Here is a 16,135-nt window from a genome sequence, read left to right on the forward strand (position 1 = left end):
GTTCTCAGCCGAATGATGTTGCGTCGAAACAGTACTTCCATTATGGACACAAACTCATCTATGTCCCCATTGCACTGCTCCATGACACGGGCAATGAGATGCAAGGTTGAGCGCTTGGTCATGGGAGTCGACATACTTGAATGGAAGCAGGGTCCTGTCTGGTTTATCCGTATCAATTTCTGGAATCCCAAAGTTTGGTTGGTTCCGAAAGTCGCATGAAATTCGACTTAGGTTGAATCTAATGCCAACAATTGTTACCGAAAACATTTATTTCAGATTCAAAATTTAGGTTTCAGATCTTGAATCTAATCTGAAATTTGGCCGACCGAAAACTCTTTAATTAGCCAAATTCATGGATAACAGAATCTTGCAATTCTGACAGCACCATCGGATTCAGGAGGGGGGTTTACACCGAGAACCCTCCCACCGACGACAACAAGCAAACGCACTACCAACATCACAATACGTACGAACGTGTATATATTCATTTACTCTTCCATGCATATTGGTTCTATGCCAATGTCGTGTAAGTCCCCAATAATGTCGTCAACGTCATCTTCACCAATGAGGGCGATACTTTCAAGTTGAGATGACAATTCACATAGGACCAATGCATCTTCGGCTTCATTTTCCAATTCTCGGTCCATAGCTACAACATCAACAGCACTCAGCAACGCGCGGGTCGAATTATACACATCACGTGGGCACTCGACGTTCCGAGGCAAGCTCCCTTGTCTGGCCAATTTGTCTTTTGACATGTGTGGAACCTTGTATGAGTTGTCGCCACCAACTTTGAGGGTCTCGATCAAGCAACACTACAAGGTCAAGAACGTCTTGTCAAGACGATCGTATGGATATTCGTCGAACGCTTCCAGTACGTGCATCACCAGCTCATCAATTGAACGCGCAGACTTTCGATGCTGTAGGGAGTGGGCGCGAGCGTTGTAGTGTTGAATGATGATGGGAATGTTCGACTGCGGCCATACCTTGACCACAGCAGGTAACACCTTGTTGATCAAGAAGGACCGGTACACATCTTTGGTCACGACCAAGGGTTTAGTTTCTGGCGTTCCTGCATGGCGGTTCGAGCTTGTGCGCTGTGCCAGCACTGTTTCGACAAACGACCACGTGCCAATATTGCCTGTCCACCATGTCCCGTCGTCCTCGTTGAACCGCGGCTGCGCAACGGCTGTGAGGAACATGACTTTGGTCAAAAAGCGTTTGCTCTTGCACTTTCGTTCGGGTTCACTCTCGCCGGGCACAAGATAGTACGTACGACTCGTCTTGGTGAGATAAAACCATTTCTCATCAATATGTACGTAGTTCAGAAGCTCATCAAGCTCCATATCTTGGCGCACAAAGCTCATCGCGAACTTTAAACGGCTGTACTTGTTTGCTGAGGTCAGCACAGGCTTTATGGCATTTGAGTGAGACCGGAATATACCCAGCTTGAGGTAGCGATGTAGGGATCCCCGGTTTATGCCTGTTATGTGAAATTTATTTAACAATGTAGTTTATACGAGATTATGTCAATGTATTCATACCAGTGTGAGCAGATATTGTGCGCAGTGTCGTACGATTAGCCAGAGGGACTTGCAAAAGCTTAGCTTTAACCTCAGCTGCTGTAAATGCATACTTTCGGCCAACCTTGCCTTTCTTTTTGCTTGAAACTGAAACGTTCATGTTGCCTTCGGCAACACCCTGGCTCTTTGCACGAGCGAGCACTTTGCGAATCGTTGCAGGTTGGATATTGTATTTGTCAACAAGATACTTACTAAATCCATTTGGAAGTCTTGCGGAGTAGACTCCATTGCTCTTTAGCAAGGTCTCACGAAGGATTGCTTCGTGCTCTTCGTTTGTCAGGTCCCGCCTTCCCGTCCCCATGATGAGTGAATGTATGCAATGAATGCATGCATTATTGTATATTTTGTATTGTTATTTTGAAACTTTCTTTTTGACACGATATTCCACGACTGTCCAATGGTAGGTAGATGAAACGAAAGCGTTTGGCGCGCTTGATCGTGTCGTCCAATCAGAACTTCATTATTCGAAGTTGGGAGGGAGTAATGTCGTTTTGAATTTTTCTCTGAAATATAATGACGTGTCATGTACCCCCTCCTACAAGTTGCGCCATTATTTTGGGACGGAGGGAGTACTACGCAGTGCTACCTCTGATTGGGAATATGTGCAGGCAGTGACAAAAAGTGGTGATGTTGGCCTCGGATATTGGCCTGAAAATGAGTGGTTTCGACTCGTGAGAGCCTGACGATTCCAGTGGTATTTTTGGATCAATTTTATTTGCACGCATACGATCGCAGCAGCAATGTCAACTCGCAATACAAACCTTACCAATGACCTACGCATGGCGCTATAGCAAGAGCTTCTTACAGTGAGCTCAAATGGGGTTCTTAAACGGCAGCAAATGGTAGATGTGTGCACACAGTTTGGCGTGCACTCGTCCACAGGGTGGCGCATCTGGAAACGGGGCAACGACAGCACGTCCCATGGCAAACCGGCGAACGTAGAGTCCCGCAAGCACCTCTCTGGGAACAAAACACGTTACACCATGGCCGATATCGAAGAACGCATCAAACGTACCCCCTTGCATCGACGGCAAACACAACGGCCTCTTGCAAGAGCAACAGGGTTGTCTCAATGGACGATTTGGAACTTCATACGGCAAAAGTGGATCACCGTTCGAACAAGTTGGTCGAAGCCCCGGCTAACAACGGAGCACAAGGCGATGAGGACAGCGTTTTGCAACATGCACCTGGATGTCAGTGGTAAACGTCAATACAATGACATGTTCAATGTTGTGCATGTAGACGAAAAATGGTTTTACCTCACGAAAGTGCGCCGCCGGTTTTACACTTGGCATGATGAGGCGGTTCCAACTCGATCGCTGCAGTCGAAGAGCCACATTACCAAGGTAATGTTCTTGGTGGCTGTAGCGCGGCCACGGCCCGGATGGGACGGCAAAGTTGGTTGTTGTCCCCTTGTTGAAGCGATCCCTGCCAAACGTGCAAGCAAGAACCGTCCTGCTGGAACGCCTGTGCTCTCCACGGTGACTGTCAAACAACCAGAAATCCCGAACAAAAACATCTTGCGTCAACTTGTTTATTTTCAACACACAATGGAAAGGGCTCTCCCGACCGTGTCTCGACGCGAATCGTTCGTCGAGGCGGACCATGCCGCATTCATCCTTCGTCATGCTCGTTGCGATCGAGTCGCAATAGATAAAGGAATGCAGAAGCAATGCACGTCGCCTCTGTATTCTGTGCACGATGCTCGACAAAGAGATTTGGATTGTTGTCGGCCAAGGGTGATGATGTTCACCGATGCGCTTGTATCTCAAACTGCATGGGGGACGGGAGTCCCTCTCGGCAATGCTGCTTCAAGTGAAAAAAAAAACGTTTTTTTGAGCTACGTTTTTGCAATACAGCTCGCCTGATATTTTGCTCATCGAGGTATTTTTATCATTCATTTGACATTTGTATAGTGGGAAATCAATTTAAATCCTTTGCTGCCCAATTTTTAAATACTTTGAACGGAATGTCGTGGCCAGAGTGACCAGTGTTGGACACCCACGAGGTCAGGCAGGACATGGTTCAGTGCAAAATTTCAACATGGCGAGGGAACCTCGGACGCCGACGGCGACATCCTACGAGAGCGGCAATGCCAAGCACGAATGCAACGACGTGTTCTTCCTGCTCATCTTCCTCGGTGTGTTCATCATGACGCTTGTGTTTGGAGTGAGCTACGGCGGAACGCTCGTGGACATCACCAAGGCCAAGGACCTGAGCAATTCGTCGGGGTTCAAGCTCGTGCTCGAGTACGCAATGTATGCGGGCTCGCTGTCGACGCTCTTATCCATCTCATGGATTGTCGTGCTCATCTTCATGGGCGAGTTCATGATCTGGTTCACTCTTGTTTCGATGATCTTGGCGTGCATTGTCGCCGCGATTTTCATGACGACGCGGCTGCACGACCTCGGAGACAAATACTACTGGTGGCCGGCCGCTGTATTCGGGACCGCTGCGTTGCTTTTGGGATTGTACGCGTACTGCATTCGAGTAAGTTTCGTCGCCGTCGGTGCGTGATTCCTAACCGTCAGGACTGGTAGAACCGAGTGAAGTTTGCAGCGAAGCATCTCAAAGTTGCCGGGAGCGCCTTGTTCCGCCTCCCGTTGGTCTTTATCGTGACGATAGCGATGGTCGGGGTGCAATTGGCATGGGGCGTCGCGTGGGTCGCAGGGACGTTCGGCCTCCTGAACAAACTCGGTTTCATCAACGTACCAGCCGCGTGCACGGACAACCTGGCCTCGACCGCTTGCAAAGTCGACGTGAAATACGGTGGCGTAGTCGGGATGTTCTTCGTGATGCTGTTTGTGTTTTTTTGGGGCGCGTTGGTCGTCGAAGGCATTGTGGCGGTCACGGTCGCGGGAACTGTCGGAACTTGGCGCAACAACGTTGCCGCGCCGTGCATCACCGTTTCGGCGTGGCTTCGCGCGGCGACGCTCAGTCTTGGGAGCATTTGCTTTGGGTCGTTGGCTGTTGCGATCTTGGAAACGATTCGTGCGTTCGTGGGGATGGTGCAGTACGTTGCCAAGGTCGAAGGCAACTGTGTCGTGAGCTGTATCGCTGGGTGCCTTCAATGCATCCTGTCGTGCATTCAGAGCTGGATGGAAATTTTCAACCGCTACGCGTTTACGTATGTGGGTCTCCATGGGTTCAGCTTTGTCACGGCCGGCCGCCACGTCACCGACATGTTTGCGTCGAAAGGGTGGACCGCCATTGTGAACGACGATCTGGCGCACTGGGTCTTTTTTCTCGGCAATCTCGTAGTCGGCGCCCTCTCTGCGTGGATCGGACTTCAGTTCGTTACAGTCGACGTTGCCGCCAAGGTGTTTCCCGGTGTTGCCAAGCCCGAATACTTGGTCGTAGTCAGCGCCTTCTTGATTGGGTACATCGTGAACAGTGTGTTCATGACGGTCATGTCGGCGGCGGTCACGACCGTGTTTGTGCTATGGGCTGAAGACCCTCAAGGGTGGCAACTCACCCATCCGGACCACTACGCTCGGCTCCATGCGGCATGGCTCGAAGTGTACCCGAATGAATACAACGACGGCCGCGGGAAACCGCAGCAACAGTCTGCGGCTGTGTAATGACCTCGCACAGCATCCCGTTCGATTTTTAACTGCGTTTGAATCCAATAACGTACTCCTGCTTTGCCCTGGATTCCGTGACGTGTTTCACCGACGACGATGTGCATGCCATCGTCGACTTTTGCATGGCCACTCTCTCTCTCCACTGAAAATTTGCGGGGTTCGTGAGCTTTCGCAGCTTCCCCATGGCAGCATAACGTCCCTGGCAAGGTCCTTTTCCAGGACACTTCGTCGTGAAAGCTTGCATTGCTTACGCCAGACACCCGCGTTCTGTCGACACGACCCAGCAACGAATTGCAACAATACCAACCTTTCGTTCCAGCAACAAGGACCCACAAGGTAGCAGTCATGTCGGGCAACGACAGCGACAAGATACGACAGTTCGCTGTGTACCATGCCCCACGTGCGTGGATCGGGAAATGTTCTCGAGGCATCGTGTTCGTTCGAGATGGCGCAGTCGGCATGCACCCTCTTGCAGGACAGCTCGACTTGTGACCTGTATATATGAATAACCTTCTTCCCGTATATTACTACGTACTACTAGTATTTAGTAAGCGTTCGGAACACTTCGTTCACGTGAGAAGAGTGTTGGTTGTGTTGGTTGGTGTGTGTGAACAACATGCGTGAACGTTCAAACCACCTTCGCCATTTTCTTCTGTGTCCAGGACGTCCAGGCAGCCCACCAATTCCTGAACCCTAACATATAGAGACAACAAAGGCACTTAGATGCATAACTAACTATCGTAGAAGAAACCCATAGACCACACACGAAGACTGCACCACGCGTACCTTCTCGCATCTCATCCTCGAATCCATCCACTGTAGTACATTCCCACAACGAGGCACGATTAGTCATATTATTCCCGCGTAGTACTGTCACCACATGGAAGTGTGTGTCCGTCCGTGGCTGGCACAAACTATGCTCGATATTTGGATTTGCTCCTCCGAATGGGCAGAGCACCCAAAATCGGTACTGTATCAAGTCTTCGACATCCCCACGCACGAACGCCACCATTCAAGTAAAAACCAACTCACGGGATGTCGTCCCTCCACCTCGTTACCACAAACACCATGGGACGGCATGACGGGGCATGTAGTCGTCGATTTTCCCCGTGTCCGCGGCGTTTGAAACACGTCCCTGCACCAAAATTAGGAATACTATTGACATGTCGCGCTTACTACTGCGACATCCGGCGACGTTCTGAACGCAATTACAAGCATTCTTCCGACAAACATTCAGTAAAGTCTTCTCGGATTGGTCGAAACGACCTGGGCTGTTTCGACGTGTTAATTTTATTCGTATTCTCGTATTGGAGTGCCTCGCGAAGAAGGTCGGTCGACGGCAGGAAGAGGAGCGCGAGAGGGCCGTACGTGGATGGTAGCATGCGATTAACCGACATCAACCAGCAGCAGAACTCCCACTCGACGACAAGGAGTTGTGGAGGACCGACCCCCATCGGTCTTTCGTCCTCGTCGTCCGCCGCCAACCCTGCCGCCTCGCCGTCGTTGAGGTGGCCGCCGCCGCTTGGGTTGTTGTTGACTCCCCTTGACGACAGTTTGCAACATCCTTCTAGTGCGGCAGCACCTCTTTGTCGACCACACCACATATTCTTGGCGGCCAACCTCACCTCGAATACCCACCAACAGTCGACAAGGGCACCTCCGCAATGCACGCACACGTCGTCGCCGTCCGTGTTCGACGCCTCAGCGGGTGGACTGGGTGCGGTAGAAAACCTCCCACGCAAAGTGACGACCGGGTCTTCGCCGAGCGGGAAGCCTCCTGTCGACAACCCATTTGATGCGTGGTTCCGAACAAACAAGCCGACAAGGAATCCTCGCGCTGCTCCACGTCGTTCGGTGTCTGCAGTCACTTCATCTGCATTTCCCGCGTTCGGAGACTTTCCTCCGCCGCCACCGTCCGCGTTCACATCGTCATGCCCATCGATGACGAGCATTGGCGGCGACAGCACCGACAACGAAGACGACATGGACGAGCATTCTCCGTCCGCACAATTGAATACGTCCCCGTCGTATGACTTGAAGCGGCAAAAAGCGGTCGAAGACGCCCAGCGGCACTTTCGGTGCATGGACGTGGCATGCATGCTGGACATGGACGACGCCGACGTGATGCCTCCGCCGGTACTCGTTCGCGCGCAGGCTCAGATGCTGCTCCATCACGAGGAAGTCGCGCTGACGTGTCGAAGATGCGGCGCCATCGAGCACCTGGCCATCTCCTATTAAGTTATTCCACCAGCCGAGTAGTCCGCTAATAAGTCAACGAACACGTGCCTCCACCGCCACATACATGTCATTGGAGTCGGCGGTGCACGGACCTGATCGACTCCGTGGTCGGGGAATAGAAGGATGTCACGGGAATGGCTGCCTGAAAGGGGTTCGTGGAGAAGGGGAGGAGCAATCGCCGCCTACACGGTCGACCTTAACTGTGAGAGGAAGGCTGGTCTAGGGGGAACTATCCCCCTGAAAGTGGACAGAAGAACGTTCGGCACGGGGTGAGAGGAGTTCTGAGGATGTCCATCGTTAAATGATGCTTCACGGCACGACATGGTGCACCGACGTGGCACCGACAAGAAGGTTCTTGTGCACTGAGCTGCCTCTGCCCTACACAAGATGGTCGTGGCCTCTCCCACCAGGTGAACGCCACCTGCTGTTCCGACACCTCGACCCAGTTGGTTGGACAGCTTCTACTTAAAGAACGTCAGGGCAAATCGCTCCACGACGGAATCTCATTGACGTGTCATGCGCTAAGTTGCAGCGACTGAGCGAAGCTCTTGTCCCTTGGGATTTTAGTCGCTCCTGCATGGACAAGGCGTATTGCGACACCAATTTGTTCGCCACCACAGCCTGACGTGCTCGAAAGACGCATTCCGGGAGCGTCACTGCCTAGCAGTTGAGCTCCAAAGGCGTTGGCCGTGGCGACGCCCATCGCTGCCGACCCGATGACCGCAGCAGAACTTACAGTTACTCACGGCAAAGGCACTCAATGATTGGCTAAAATGAATTCATTTTGCGTTGTGTGATTGGTCCATTTGTGATCCCATCCCGCACTGCGTTGTACAGTTTTTCGCGCAGTGACCGTCTGGCGACATATCCCTCACGTGACTTGGATCCGCGACGGGCGAGCATCCTCGTCCGTCCTTAGATAATCCATGAAGGCCTACTGCATGATCAAGATGCTCGTGGTGCTTGCCGCCGCCATGACGTGTACGTGGAGAGAGTGAGGTATCGGTAACGTAGCTGCTTCGTTCGCGTAGGTGTGGCACAGTCGTCGACGCAGTCTCCCACAGTCACGACAGCGAGTGCACCGACGACACAATCCAGTCCTACTACGTTAACTCCGGTCACACCACCGCCGACAGACACTACATCGACCCCTCCTTCGTCCACGTCGGCTACGACAAAACCATCACCAACGACGTCAATACCTCCCGCTACCTCGAACCTCCCAACTACACCTGTGATTCCCATCAGCGTCAAACCAGGCTCGTCCGCGCCTACAATCCCTCCGAACGGAGGCTCTATCATCTCGTCCATTCCAACGCCACAGATTCCATCCTCCATGGACGAACTCGCGCAATCGTTGACGCCAACCACGACTCACCGTCCATCACCCAACTCGTCGTCGAATACAACGTCCACCGACACGTCGTCTCCAGAATCTTTCTTCCGTATCGACAACGGCGCGATGTGGGGTGCCTTTGCCGGTGCAACGTTCATAGGCGCCGTCATTGTCGTGGTCCTCCTCCGGCAATCCAACAATCCCCACAACGGCGACCGGTCGTCCAGTCCATACTCCCCGGCCCGGCCAAAGCACACGGTACAAGGCCTCTCTCCATGCTTTTATATCGTGGCATTTTATCTCGTCCATGTCGTGCCACGTTTTTGCGTTCGTCGTGCGTCATGTGTGATAACATTTTCTTTTCCACATATCGGACTGTTTCGGCGTGTGACTTTAGTAAAAGCGATTTTTGTGTTACTTGGGTCGAACCCACCCAAATATTTCCAGCGTTGCAATCGTTTGTGACTTTTCGCACTAGCCGTTCTGCGTGGTGATTAAGTCTGGTCGGATTTTTATCGATTCCCGTCGAAGGCGTTGGTTTTCCTGGCGAGCTTCATAGGGGACGTTGCATTGCTCTCACATGGACTGGGATTCTTTTTTGACGTCATGATGAAGCTGTCGCGGGATGTCCAGTCGCCGTCATGACACAGTTCAAGGCGCTGCAGTACCTCTTGGCCATTCATGCATCAAACATGGCCGAGTTGCTTGACTTTTCACGACTTGATTTACGCGGACGAAAATCTTTTTTCATGTTTTGAGATTTGGACGTGGTGCAAGTTTGGCGACGATTGGATATTTGTTTCGCCTGTTTGAATTCTTTTTCCATGGTTTTTTTTCCAATATTGCATTGCAGGATTATATTCCATTCTTCACGCCACCCCCCCCCGTATTTGATCGAGTTGATGGCTCAAGGTGATGTATACATGTAGAATGGCAACAGCGCCGCGGACAAGCGGCCGTGGCAAACTCCTGGCGTCGTGCAAACATTAGAGCCCAGTTGCGCGCCCCCGACCATTCCGGTCACTGTCAAGTCGGTGCCGCATGCATATCCGCCTCCGCCGCCACAACAATCGTCCCGTCAATACACCCCACCGTCACAGCAGCACTCGCCCATGTACCACGGCAATGCTCAAACGCCGATGGCTAGAGTCAACCGCAAGCAGTCGGCGGTGCCGATGTTGGAACCGACATATCGTGGTCGAGGTGATGACGAAGACGGCTATGACAACCACGACCGATACTCGTTCGAATCGGACGACATGAATATTCGCCATACCGCACCAGGAGACAAGATTCGCAGTCAAGGGGGACGCCACGAGAACTGGGCCACTGGCATGACCTCACACAAACGAAAAGTGTCGGTCGCGGACTCGGAAGGCGACATTGGCGACGCCCGCATGAGTTATGCTAGCACGGCCATGTTTGAGCGCGATTCGACCGCCACGAGCCGTTATTCGAATTCGTTTACGGGTGGCCCGCCGCCGATGGTTCCAGGGCAACCATCGCGACTGCCGGTCCGCGACTCGTACGAACTGTAGGGCGAAGAATGATCCCGTATTTAAGTGGTTGTCGAGTGGAACGGTTCGAGCACGGCAGTCCATTCTGGTACAGCCCTCAACACCGAACCATGTCGTGAGTTGTACGAGTGGCTACAGAGTGCATCCATGGAAAACTGAATCGGGTGGCGGCGGCTGGGGAATTGTAGCGGTTCGGGAAACCGAACGAAGCGGCTCGAGACCCGCCGATGTGGCTGGACGAGTTTTGTTGCAACACGTCTTGCCGTCGGCCCGGCAACAAGCCATTGTCGAGAGACATGCACGATAGCATGAAGCGTGCGATTCAGTGGATGCGAAGACGACAGTGCGATTGCCCGGTACGTGTATTTTTACTTGGTGACGGTGCGATCCATCACATAGTTTCGCGGGCCAATCAACTGAACTTGCCGATCGTAACGAGGTTGGAGAGGTCTTGCATTCGGCAGCGGGAACACGGCAGTGTACTCGGTCCATTGAGCGAGCGACATTGATTGCACTTGGTGATGAATTATCCATTCGATGCCTTCGGTGAACGGTGCCGTCGTGAGCGACCCAACATATCGGAGGAACAACGACTGCGCATGTAGACGCAGCGACGACAGATCCACATGGAGGCTTCCGTGCCGTGGATCGTGACCATATTTCAGGTGTGGCCACAACTGTGCTAGGAAAGGGTGTGGCACGTGGTCCACGTCAAAGAGAACAGCGACAACGGCGGTGACGTGGCTGTGGTTGGCAGGATTCGCCAAAACAATATGGAGTTCAAACGGGTACTGCCTTCCGTTGAGCCAGTGTTCGCTGGGACGATGAAAATGGCATTGGATGGCGGCATGCGTCGCAGCTCCATTGTCCAGCGAGACATACAGCGGTGGAGTCGACCACGATGTAACGAGGGTCGTGGTGGTCGCTGTCGACGTCGCCAACGGTTGAGCGGATGCTGCAGCAAACGAGAGCAAGGCGCCATCTCGGTTGAGAACGTACGGGACGTCGCTGCTTAGTTTGATCGGCGACTGCAGCTCTTGAGCTGTGAGTATCACAGGCAGGACGAACAGAGCTGCCGCCCACAAGCATCGCCATACCATTGGATTCAATCGGCACGCAAGATATCGGACGGTTGCCGAATTACCTTATTCCAGTCTATATCCACGAAAAGTATCCTGTGGATTGTACTTGATTCCTCAATTTTCCAAAGTACCGATTGGGTACTTTTGAAACAAAAAGTTCTCAGTGCCTTATATGCGCCGCAGTTAGTCGAACACGGTGGACACCACACAACAGCACGTATCTCTGCAGAACTCACTTCGTTGCAGTAAGTGCATTTCATTCTTGGTAGTACGTACGTATGGAATGCTTTGCTGCAGCACGAGTCGCTGCCGTTGGATATGTTGGGTGTCGCAAAGGGAATATATCATCGAAAGCGATGAATTGTCACACACAATTTTAATCGACTAGCGGGTCATTTCTACGTGATGGAGTCGACCAAATCAAAAACGCTTAGACGTTGGCGGCAACGAGCTTGACAGAGCGGCCGTTCAACGGCTGCAGCGGACGCGCGTTCGGGTGGTGAATCACGCTCTCCCACGCCTCCAACTGACTCAACGACATCGTGTGCACTTCTTGCAGCACGCTCCACTCGACGCCTTCAGTGTATGGCTCCGTCGTCAGCGAGCCTGGGTAGCGGTACACGTTGCTATTGGTCACATCGAGCGACGACGGGTCAAGCGAATCCAGCGTAAACGAGTCGCCGGGACTCGCCAATTGGCTGAATCCACTGAAGTATTGGTCCAAGAACGGGTTGGGTTGATCGTTCGGGTCCAACTCGAACAAGATGCCAACGACGGCCAAGTTTTTGTTCTTGTCTTGGTGCACAAAGTGCACTTCGAAGGGGTAGCGCACGCCGCGGATCGTGTGCTCGCTGGGGGCGTGCGGGTGAAACTGCACCGAGTTGTACTCCTTGCCGTTCAGGTTCAAGAACGAGCCGACGCCGCCGTTCCACGTTGCCTTGACGGTGTGGTTTTCATGAGAAACGACGGCGGGGGCAGTATCGAGCTGGATGGAGAAAACGCCATTGTTGGGCACGACGGGCAGGTAGGGGAGGTTGATCGGGGACTGGCGAGTTTGGGCCTTGAGCGCGAATTCAGGGGTAGTCGTGCCTGTCGCGAGCGCAATCAACGCAGTTACGAGTACGGGGAGGAACTTCATGATGCTCAATGGAGGCAAATTGAATTGTGATCGACGGGGTCGACATTGAGGGCCGCCGCATCTTGGGGGGCCTGTTTAAGAGGGTGGGACAGAGTTCGTTTATGTGCAGCGTAAAAGTAGACAATTCTCTGAGAAGGTGTGGTGGCCCGGCGGCACGAATTATGGCAATCGTTTTTGCTAGCAACATGCATCTTTCATTCGTAGTCTCCTCGCTTGTAAAAGGTGTGTGTGCTGGGGGTTCCTTCTACAGTGCTGGTATTCGCTTTGCATATCGCCACGCGATGTACAACAGCTCTCAAGCAAGAGGGGGGCATACACGGACAGTGTGCATTCAAGAACGACGGTGTCATTCGCAGATGGCGGGCTTGGATGGTCGATGGCCGGCCGCGTATAGAAGTGCTCAACAGCCTGGATAATATTGGTACGAATACCTCTCGAATGCGCTTGTCGTTCACTGAACTTGACAGGTCGCGACCGCCGCAGTGGCCGCCTGACGGATACTAATTCGGCAACGTGAAAGTGGATGGCGAGTGCACGTGCCCGAATTGTATGGTGGGGCCTTTCCTGTCTACAACATGACACATCTTCAGACAACCTGGACCAAGACAATCGAGCTTGTTGTGGCAATGAGTGGTAGTTGCGGATATTCATTGCTGTGCAATCCTCCGCACGCTCGCTTTACAGCATGTTGTCTTGTTGATCGTCGAGATTTCCGTACGAAGGCGTCTGAATTAGTGCGACCAGAAGTTGCGGTCGACCAGTGCGGCCGGCCATCCACACCGGATGCTGTCGACCCGTTCGAATCGACAAATTTTGCAGCGGCTGGCGAATTTGTTGACGTCATGCGGCACACGAGCGCCTCCACTCCCGTGCCATTCCGATCGGTGTTTGTTTTATGAGAGGCCGGCTAGTGTCTCGACGACAAGGCGAACGTGACGATGGCACGAGTCCATCTTGTGTACGACCGTTTATCGAAACCTCTTGACGTCAAATTCGCCAAACGATTCGCGTCCACCAGTTTTGAAACTCAGGGAGGGCGTCGTCGTGATGAATGTAGTCTGGATGGTCGACGAGGGAAAAACCGGACAGCAACATAAACGTGGTGGTGGGTCCGTCTACTCTCGCCAGAAGAAGCAGGGTCAGCCACGGCTCTCCCCGGACGAACCCAGTGTACGAACGTGTCATATGTGCAGGCATATGGCATCGATCACATGTATGTCGTTGTAGCGCACGCGAGGCAGCGGTACAGAACAACCGATTCAAGTTGCCCGTAGAGTCGGCGAGGTTTTGTGCCGTTGTCGAACCTGCTCCACACAGAGTACAAGCACGGCACAGCCTATGGCCACGAGCTATCGCTAGGACGCTGGGCTCGTATGGGCTAGACCAGGTAAACTGCTGCCGATGCAACGACAACAGCTTGAAATTTTCACCCACTTGAAATTCACACCACCATTCGCCGTTGGCGATGCATCGACGTGATGTACCTGCAAACTACTTGCAGACAAGCTCTACAGTCGTACGAAGCATTGCGATGAAGTTCGTTCTCACGTTGGTGGTCGTTATTGTGCGGTTGTCGACGGTACCAAGCGCAACATTTCGCTGAACGGGCCATTTATGGACCCAGACAGAGCAATATCCAGTGCTTGCGCCGCCTAAAATTCCGGTGGTCTGGCTACAGCGCCGAGGGAGAACAAGAGTGACAAGACAGCGTTGTAGCTTGATGTGGTTTCCAAGGGCAATTGCCACCTGAAATTGGTCGATGTATGGCATTCCACCATGACTATCAACGAAATATCTCAAAACCAGCCCTCGTACTCGGGGAACGTCTTGACAAAGTCTTGCACGCATAAAGTGTGTACGCCTGACCCTCCCCCAAAGCTACGTCCCCAAAGGGGGGGCGTGCCATTCGACCCGCCTAGTCGCCCCTTTCAAGGGTACATGTAAAGACTCGGCACTGATATGCCGCCTCCGTATAGTCCTGTGCGCCAACGTGAACTGGGTTTGGATTTATTCTTATCAGTGATGTGCGCCACCGATGTTGGTTTGTTTCCCACGTGAAGCAAGCAGGTCGCGCGGTCATCTCGCACAAGCGATTGCGGGCAATCGTTGTGGCGCACGCTACCGACCGAGCTTTATCTCGAAGACTCAAGCTTCTATGGCGCTCGGCTGTGGAGCAGTGCCGCGGTGGCACCATATGAAGGTACACGGCCGGCACATGTCGCAATTGATCACAAACTCCGAATTTCGCCGTGGGGTCTGAGATCCTCAGATTAAGATCTGAGGTGGATGTCGAGAAAAGTTCCGAGGCAATGCACCGGCGTTGTGCGCGACGTAAACGACAACGTGCATGTTGTGGAGGTAAGGCACGGCAGGAAGAGGTAGGGGCAATTCCATCGTGTTGTTCTTTTGTCGAGATGCTACTAAACCCCATTTTTCCAGGCCTTATTGCCCTCGGCAGACTTCGAGCACCGTAGCCGCTAACAGGGGGACCTACGGGGTGTTGTGCCAGTGTACGGTTCGGGCAGCCAGGCGACTGCCGACATGGCGTCTTTCTCCACGTGAAAGCATGCACCTCTGACAGGGCTCGTGGAAGTGTACAACGAAAATCATGAGAACTGGCCTGTCTTGCACAATCCGGAGTCAATTATATCAGTCGAAAGTTCATGTTTATGCCAACCTACATACATGGCACTGAGTTGGTGCGACGAAGCGGCCGAGAAACGCCGCGGCCACGACTCCTATACCAGTCAACGCATCTCGTCACGAATGGTCTGCTTGCCGGCCTACCGTGAGCATGCCATTCGTGGATCATGATTTCTATCCCGCCTCCATGCTCTCCCGATGGCTCAACCCATACGGTCGCCGAAAAGGTGTCAGTTCGCATGTGGCAATGCTATGCCACACGTCCTGAGTTGACCTCTGCCGTGGCACTTCTCGCCAATCGGTCGAATCCATATAGGCTTGAGGGACCACCCTCAGATCACAACGCAACTTACCTCGTTTGAGCGTCATGAAATTCCTTCCCGTACTCATTGCTGCCGTGGTCGCGCTCTCATCGGGAGCGACCACCCCGAAGCCCGTGCCCCAGCTCCGCCAGTCCCCGATCAACCTCCCCCGCTTGTCCGTCGTGCCCAACAAAGGCAGCTTCTCCATCCAGCTCGATACTGCCCCCGCCGTCGTTTCTCATGAAAACCACACCGTCAAGGCGACTTGGAACGCTGGCGCCAAGTCGTTCTTGAAGCTCAACAGCAACGTGTACAACTCGGTGCAGTTTCACCCGCACGCCCCCAGCGAGCACACGATCGGCGGCGTGCGCTACCCCTTCGAAGTGCACTTTGTGCACCAAGACAAGAACAAAAACTTGGCCGTCGTTGGCATCTTGTTCGAGTTGGACCCGAACGATGAACCCAACCCGTTCTTGGACCAATACTTGAGCGGATTCAGCCAACTGACCAAGCCCGGCGACAAGTTTATGCTGGATTCGCTTGACCCGTCGTCGCTCGATGTGGCCGATAGCAACGTGTACCGCTACCCAGGATCGCTGACGACGGAGCCATACACTGAAGGCGTCGAGTGGAGCGTGCTGCAAGAAGTGCACATGATGTCGTTGAGTCAGTTGGAGGCGTGGGAGAGCGTGATTCACCACCCGAACTCGCG

At 53.1% G+C, this 16,135-nt stretch overlaps 7 protein-coding genes across 8 annotated transcripts; 4 read left to right on the top strand and 3 right to left on the bottom strand.

Moving 5' to 3' along the window:
* Positions 1–815: 815 nt before the first annotated feature.
* H310_09668 (hypothetical protein) lies at positions 816–1,367 on the bottom strand (the record flags this gene model as incomplete). The annotated part of the gene is made up of 1 exon (XM_008875814.1): positions 816–1,367. The coding sequence occupies one exon, from the start codon at positions 1,365–1,367 to the stop codon at positions 816–818; it is 552 nt and encodes a 183-aa protein (XP_008874036.1).
* A 2,174-nt stretch (positions 1,368–3,541) lies between these two features.
* Positions 3,542–5,689, top strand: H310_09669 (hypothetical protein). The gene is made up of 2 exons (XM_008875815.1): positions 3,542–4,073; positions 4,124–5,689. Exons 1-2 carry the CDS (start codon positions 3,627–3,629, stop codon positions 5,162–5,164), a joined length of 1,488 nt encoding a protein of 495 aa, XP_008874037.1. The 5' UTR covers positions 3,542–3,626; the 3' UTR covers positions 5,165–5,689.
* Positions 5,690–6,414: 725 nt separating this feature from the next.
* On the top strand, positions 6,415–7,821 carry H310_09670 (hypothetical protein). Its single transcript, XM_008875816.1, has one exon. It carries the CDS (start codon positions 6,548–6,550, stop codon positions 7,403–7,405), a length of 858 nt encoding a protein of 285 aa, XP_008874038.1. The 5' UTR covers positions 6,415–6,547; the 3' UTR covers positions 7,406–7,821.
* A 425-nt stretch (positions 7,822–8,246) lies between these two features.
* Positions 8,247–10,540, top strand: H310_09671. Of its 2 annotated transcripts, XM_008875818.1 has the most exons (4): positions 8,254–8,386; positions 8,437–8,999; positions 9,671–10,346; positions 10,397–10,540. In XM_008875818.1, the coding sequence occupies exons 1-3, from the start codon at positions 8,332–8,334 to the stop codon at positions 10,277–10,279; spliced, it is 1,227 nt and encodes a 408-aa protein (XP_008874040.1). In that variant the 5' UTR covers positions 8,254–8,331; the 3' UTR covers positions 10,280–10,346; positions 10,397–10,540. The 2 variants fall into 2 exon arrangements, with proteins under 2 accessions (XP_008874039.1, XP_008874040.1); XM_008875817.1 differs by having other exon boundaries at positions 8,247–8,386; positions 9,671–10,540.
* On the bottom strand, positions 10,479–11,385 carry H310_09672 (hypothetical protein). Its single transcript, XM_008875819.1, has one exon. It carries the CDS (start codon positions 11,356–11,358, stop codon positions 10,627–10,629), a length of 732 nt encoding a protein of 243 aa, XP_008874041.1. The 5' UTR covers positions 11,359–11,385; the 3' UTR covers positions 10,479–10,626.
* Positions 11,386–11,770: 385 nt separating this feature from the next.
* On the bottom strand, positions 11,771–12,478 carry H310_09673 (hypothetical protein; the record flags this gene model as incomplete). Its single annotated transcript, XM_008875820.1, has 1 exon — positions 11,771–12,478. One exon carries the CDS (start codon positions 12,476–12,478, stop codon positions 11,771–11,773), a length of 708 nt encoding a protein of 235 aa, XP_008874042.1.
* A 3,010-nt stretch (positions 12,479–15,488) lies between these two features.
* H310_09674 (hypothetical protein) lies at positions 15,489–16,116 on the top strand (the record flags this gene model as incomplete). The annotated part of the gene is made up of 2 exons (XM_008875821.1): positions 15,489–16,051; positions 16,095–16,116. The coding sequence occupies 2 exons, from the start codon at positions 15,489–15,491 to the stop codon at positions 16,114–16,116; spliced, it is 585 nt and encodes a 194-aa protein (XP_008874043.1).
* Between the last annotated feature and the right edge of the window lie 19 nt (positions 16,117–16,135).

The sequence above is a fragment of the Aphanomyces invadans genome (genome assembly GCF_000520115.1).
Source record: "Aphanomyces invadans strain NJM9701 unplaced genomic scaffold supercont1.22, whole genome shotgun sequence".
Taxonomy (NCBI): Eukaryota; Oomycota; class Saprolegniomycetes; order Saprolegniales; family Verrucalvaceae; genus Aphanomyces; species Aphanomyces invadans.